The sequence below is a fragment of the Oryzias melastigma genome, linkage group LG5 (genome assembly GCF_002922805.2).
Source record: "Oryzias melastigma strain HK-1 linkage group LG5, ASM292280v2, whole genome shotgun sequence".
NCBI lineage: Eukaryota > Metazoa > Chordata > Actinopteri > Beloniformes > Adrianichthyidae > Oryzias > Oryzias melastigma.
This window is the reverse complement of record NC_050516.1, coordinates 8214932-8220725: the sequence shown is the minus strand read 5'-3', so window position 1 is coordinate 8220725 and position 5794 is coordinate 8214932. Positions and strand designations below refer to the sequence as shown.

Here is a 5794-nt window from a genome sequence, read left to right as displayed (position 1 = left end):
CAAATATATAGTTTGGATTTAAGTATTTAAATTTGAGCTAACTATATCATTTGGATTTAAATATTTAGATTTGAGTTAAATATATAGCTTGAATTTAAATATTTTAAAAGTTTCTCCAGCAGCAACGGCCAACATTTCAATCGGTGAAAATTATTTAACAATTTGTGGTAATTTTCCCTCATCGATTTCCCACAATCCTTTGCTTTTATACTGTAGAGAGGTACAATATTCCAGTAACAGGTGGCGCCAATATTCCATTTGCCAGAATGTAACAATCTTATTTACACCTGTTAAATCAACTTAAATTCCAAATCTGATTTTTTTATTATTATTTTTAAAATTGTCCAGTGATTTATTAATTATGATTATGTAATTTTTAGACAAAATCAATATACCTGTGTCGCTTTTAAAACATTTTCTGTAGAACAGCAGGACCTCATTAGAAATTCACATTTGGGTTGTGTGCAGGACTCTTAGGATGTTAGCTACGCTAATTTCCGAGAATGCCATTGTTTACACTCCATCCCATAAGCTTACAGCACCTCACAAGTCCAAGATGACATTAAAGTAGCAAAACATCCGGTTTTCATATGCTTCCAACGTGATTTACATTTCAAAAATACTCAGAAATGCTATTTTAATCTTAATTTTTTCTTTAAATGTCCATTATGAGAAAAATGTTGTGAAAAATAAGAAACATGTTTAAAACACCAAAAACACGATTGTCATTGGAGTGGGTCTTTAAAGCTACGTATATGAGGATTAAAATCAATTAATTTAACGTTTTTGGAATGGAGATTGGAATGATCATTCGAAGGTTGTTGATTTTAAAAACATTTTAATGACAGAGTAGTGCAATGTTTTAATTGTGGAGGGTTTGAGTGCTCGATGTTAAGCTGTCTGGGGCTTCTGCCCCTGTTAGGGTCTTTCATGGCGGACAGGTCCTGGGTGGCAAGCCAGACAAACAACTGTTTAGAACCCCGTTTATGAGAAGTAAAATCAAAGATTTATCAATGTCACCCGGATTGCTGTCACTGGGGCCCTACCTTGCATCCAGGTCTGAGTTTGCAGGGTAGCGCCCTGCACGGTTCCCTGCTGGCCGTGGCTCCTCCAACCTCCAATGACGTGAGATCACTCTCCAGTGGGCCCACCACCTGCAGGAGAGCTCAGAAGGGCCGGTGCAATGTAGCTTGGGTGGCAGTGAAGGTCGATGTCTCAGTGGCCCGAACCCTGGTCATGGGACTTGGCTTTTGGGACATGGAACATCACTTCTTTGGAATGGGAGGAGCCTGAGCTTGTGTAGGAGGTTGAGAGGTACTGGTTAGATATAGTTTGACTCACTTCCACCCACAGCCTGGGTTCTAAAACCCAGTCCCTTGAGAGGGGTTGGACTCTACAATCCTGGAGTTGTGCATGGTGAGAGGCGGCGGGCTGGTGTGCGCTTACTCATGAGTCCACAGCTTAGTCGGCAAGTGTTGGAGTTCACCCCAGTGGATGGATGAGAAGGTCGTGTCCCTTTGCCTTCGGGTGGGTTACAGGTCTCTGGTTTCAGCCTATGGGCCAATCAACAGTTTGGAGTACCCAGCCTTTTTGGTGTCTCTTAAAGGTGTACTGGAAAGTGCTCCAATGGGGGACAGGTCTCCATTCTCTCAGGGGACTTCAATGCCCACAAGTGCAACAACAATGGCATCTGGAGGTCTTTAACTCCAGATGTGGGAGTTAAAGACCTCCCTCCATAGGGGTTTGACTCAGAGTCCATTGAGCTGAGGTCACAAGGTATCTGGTGCCTGTTGCGGCTACAACCCCAGAACCCAGTGGTGGACACCAGAAATAAGAGATGCTGTCAAGCTGAAGAAGGAGTCCGATCAAGCCTGGCTGGCTTGTGGGACTTCAGAGGCAAAGACAGGTACTGGTAGTTTAAGCCTCAAAGAGATTCTGGAAAACCAGCCAGCACCTCAGGAGGGGAAAGCAGTTTTCTGCATGCAGTTTTCAGTGCAGGTGGAGAGCGGTTGATTACGAATGGGGACATTGTTGGGGGGTGGAAGGAATACTTTGAGGATCTCCTCAATCCTGTTGACACGTCTTCCGTTGAGGAAGCAGAGGCTGAGGACACTGGAGTGGAACTGTGGTCAAAGAGCTCCTCGGTGTTAAGGCTCCGGGGGTGGATGAGGTACCTCAACTCTCTGGATGTTGTGGGGATGTGTCTTGGTTGACACGTCTCCACAGCATTGCGTGGCAGACAGGAACCGTACCACTGGACTGGTAGACTGGGGTGGTGGTTCCCCTTTTCAAGAAGGGGGACCAGAGGGTGTGTTCCAACTACCAGGGAATCACACTCCTCAGCCTTCCTGGGAAAGTCTATGCCAGGGTACTGGAGAGGAGAGTCCGTCCGATAGTCGAACCTCAGATTCAAGAACAACAGTGCGGTTTCCGTCCTGGTCGTGGAACAGTGGACCAGCTCTACACCCTCTTCAGAGTGCTGGAGGGTTCGTGGGAGTTCATGCAGTTCCTATGTGTTTTGTAGATTTGGAGAAGGCGTTCGACCGTGTTCCCCGTGGTGGAGGATACTCTGGAAGTACGGGGTTCAGGTAGCCTTACTGAGGACCGTCTGGTCTCTGTAGGACCGGAGCTGAGATTTATCACTAGTTCTGGAGGAAGTGGCCAGGGAGAGGGAAGTCTGGGCAATTGTGACTCTGTTCCGGAATAGTGTAAGGAGATGAATGGATGGATGGATTTTTAATTTTAAATAAATGTCAGATTTTTGTGGTTCAAACTACACTTTCAGGATGCTTTTCTTTTGTTGAAATTGTGCTCAGATACATTTAACCCAATCATTTACATTTTAAAGTCTGAAATATAAAATAGATGTTGCACAAGTTCCTTCTTTTAATTACAAAAATATTAAAAATGTAAGTATCTTTTGTCTTTTTTTGGTGTAGAATTTAGATTTCTTTTTGCCATTTGGAATGATGGATGTTTTACTAACAGTTGATGTCATGCTGCCTTTCTTTTTAAACTGAAGGGCACAAATGTAGCCTGAAGTTTACTTTGAAGGTGTCCACAAAATGGTTCATTTTAAAATAACTTTTCATAAAATCACTCACACAACAGGTTATGTTTAGATAGTTCTTTTATAATCTCCTGCATGTTTATCAAAAACTTGAACATCTGTGGACTTTTGGTACAAATTCAACAACAAACACTTGTGTGCTTTGAAGCACAAAAAAAACACAAAATATCTCCAAGTTATAAAAAGTATTTGACCTTATCAAAAAAATTGCACACTGCAAACAAAAGATTTGAGGGTTTAAGAAATGTTAGTCAAACGTTTACCAAGCAATTATTATAGTTTAAAAAGAGGTTGATACAGAAGCCACATTTTATCAAGACTTTCCACTGAGACTTAAAAAGACAAAAAGAATATCCTATCAGTCACTCTATGAAGTATTCATTAAAAACATGAAGAAATGTCTTATAGAGTTATTAAAAAAAAAAAAAACACTTAAAAGCAGCGAGCACAAAAATATGACATTGAAAGTACCTGGACGTGTTCTACAGACAGGATGAGAACCAACTCCCTGACTCTGTGAGGCTTCCTCCCAACACCTCGTGTCTTAAAAGTAAAGTGTGATAAATGTCTGACAGAAAGTGTCCCTGTGTGAGCCTCTGAGCGTGTCAGGGCAGGTCAGATCCACTCCTTTCTCTGGGTACTTTTTGTTCTGTTGGGACTCGCGGCCTGCTGCATGCCGGCGTTCTCCTCCCACTCATAGCAGTGGTTCACCCGGGCAGAGTTCAGCAGACACGGCAGCTCGTCCTGGGAGTCTGTGTAGTATTCAATCAGCTCAGCCATGGACGGGAACTTTAACTTGTATTTCTAAAACACACACACAAAAAACATTGATCCACAAGAGAAATTGTTTAGAATAACACCAAATTAGGTGAACGAAGAGACAAAAGGAGAACTCTGTACAAAAACTGTATAAATCCTGATGTTAAAAATAAAAGTTTGATACTAATATAGCTGAAAAAATGTTGAAAACTAATAATAATCATATATGTACATATGTAGCTCAGTCCAAATTTTCAAAAAAAATAGACAAAGGCAAGGGCCGGATCTAGCCAGCCCCTATTGGGGGTGCAAACAGAATATCAGGGGGGGCAAGTTTAGGGATACAAAATGGTTCTGGTGTAAAATCCTCCCAAGCCTATAAAAAGTCCCCTTCTGATAAAAATCCTGTTTTTAGAGTGTTTAACATGTCTGTGTGTCATTTTTCTTCTGAAAGAGAACAAATGTAATCAGAAATCCTTTTCTTTTTTCATTTCTGAGTATTTCTCCTTTTAAATCAATCAAACTGTCTTGGACAGACTCTGTTTGAATGAATGATCTTCTTTCCATCAACAGCTCTGCTGCACATGCACTAAACCCTCATCTGTTCCTAGTGTCTAGTTCAGGTTCTGGAGAAGAGAAGATGGTATCTTCACATTGACTGCAGTCAAATGAGCCGCCGTTCACATTTCTGTGGTCAAATCAGCATCACTGGATTTTTGGTGTGAGTTTCATCCAATACTTACGGTAGCAGGACTGAGAACGCTGGAAAATCTCCACCAGACTCCACGGAGCTTCTTGATGTGACCACGGAAATGTGAACGGCGGCTCATTTGACCGCAGTTGGAAAGGATTGTAAATCAATGAAAGAGCATTTTGATGTTAGCTTTCATTATTTTATCAAGAACTCTGAGAAACCAATGATTGAATGTATTGATCACAGTCAATAAACATTGGAGAATTAGCTAAAAGAGTCTTTGGTGAACTGGAAGGAGAAAGAATCAGGATTTTGGAGGAAGTTCTATGAAGATCTTCACTTCCTCGTCCAGCTGACATCCGGATCAGAAGTCTGTTTGCTTATCCGTCTCTTTTTGGTCTTTTTTAGGACATCGTATTTATTTATTTATTACTTTAAGTCATTTTTATTCATTTGCAATAGTTCATATTTGGTTTATTTTTTGTCTTAAAATATATATTTATGTATTTCTTGTTGCTTTTTATTTACTTCTTTTAATGTTCTGTTTAGCCATTTATTTGGGGGGTTTTTTGTATTTTTATTTTTTTATTATGTGTATTTTGTCACTTTATTTAAGATTAGTTAATAAATACTAAACTATTTAACTATTAAAACAGCCAACACACTTTCTTTGTAGCAGATGATAAAAAAAATCTCTTTTCGTCGTCATCAATGTACCAAACCAACAAGTTGCTACTGCAGAAACTCTTGATTCCTGCTTCAAAATTGCTTTAAAAAAATCCATGGATGAGAAAATCTTTAGTGATAACAGAATGTATTTTCATCAGCAGGGAATTAGTTCAAATCCAGCATCTGAAATCCTGTCGTGTAGTTTTGGTATTTTGTTGAATCTTTTCTTGTTATTTTCACTAAATAACTCAATACACTATAAATATTAATCAACAATATCACGATAATTCTTTAAATTTCATAATGTATTTTTTAATAGATATGAGTTTGTGTTTTAGTAACAGGCTACATAGTAGTAAATCACTGATGTAAAAATGAAGATTTAAAATAATATATGTTATTGTTTCCTTTAAAAATTAACAAGAATTTCAATTGTATTTATTTCTCTGTGACAGTGGACATTAAATTAACCCAGCAGCTATTTTATATCTGTTGTCCACAGACAAATGTTTAAAAAAATATTATAAACAATATACCGTATTTTTCGGACTATAAGTCGCACCGGAGTATAAGTCGCAGGGGCCAAAAAATGCATAATGAAG

At 39.4% G+C, this 5794-nt stretch overlaps 1 protein-coding gene across 1 annotated transcript in view; it reads right to left on the bottom strand.

Moving 5' to 3' along the window:
* Positions 1-3112: 3112 nt before the first annotated feature.
* The window catches only part of sh2d5 (SH2 domain containing 5), a 9751-nt gene continuing 7069 nt past the window's right edge, over positions 3113-5794 (bottom strand). The window contains exon 9 of the mRNA XM_024270638.2: positions 3113-3874. Within this exon, the coding sequence (XP_024126406.1) occupies positions 3686-3874 (189 nt within the window). The 3' untranslated portion in view covers positions 3113-3685. The remainder of the gene's footprint in view (positions 3875-5794) is intronic.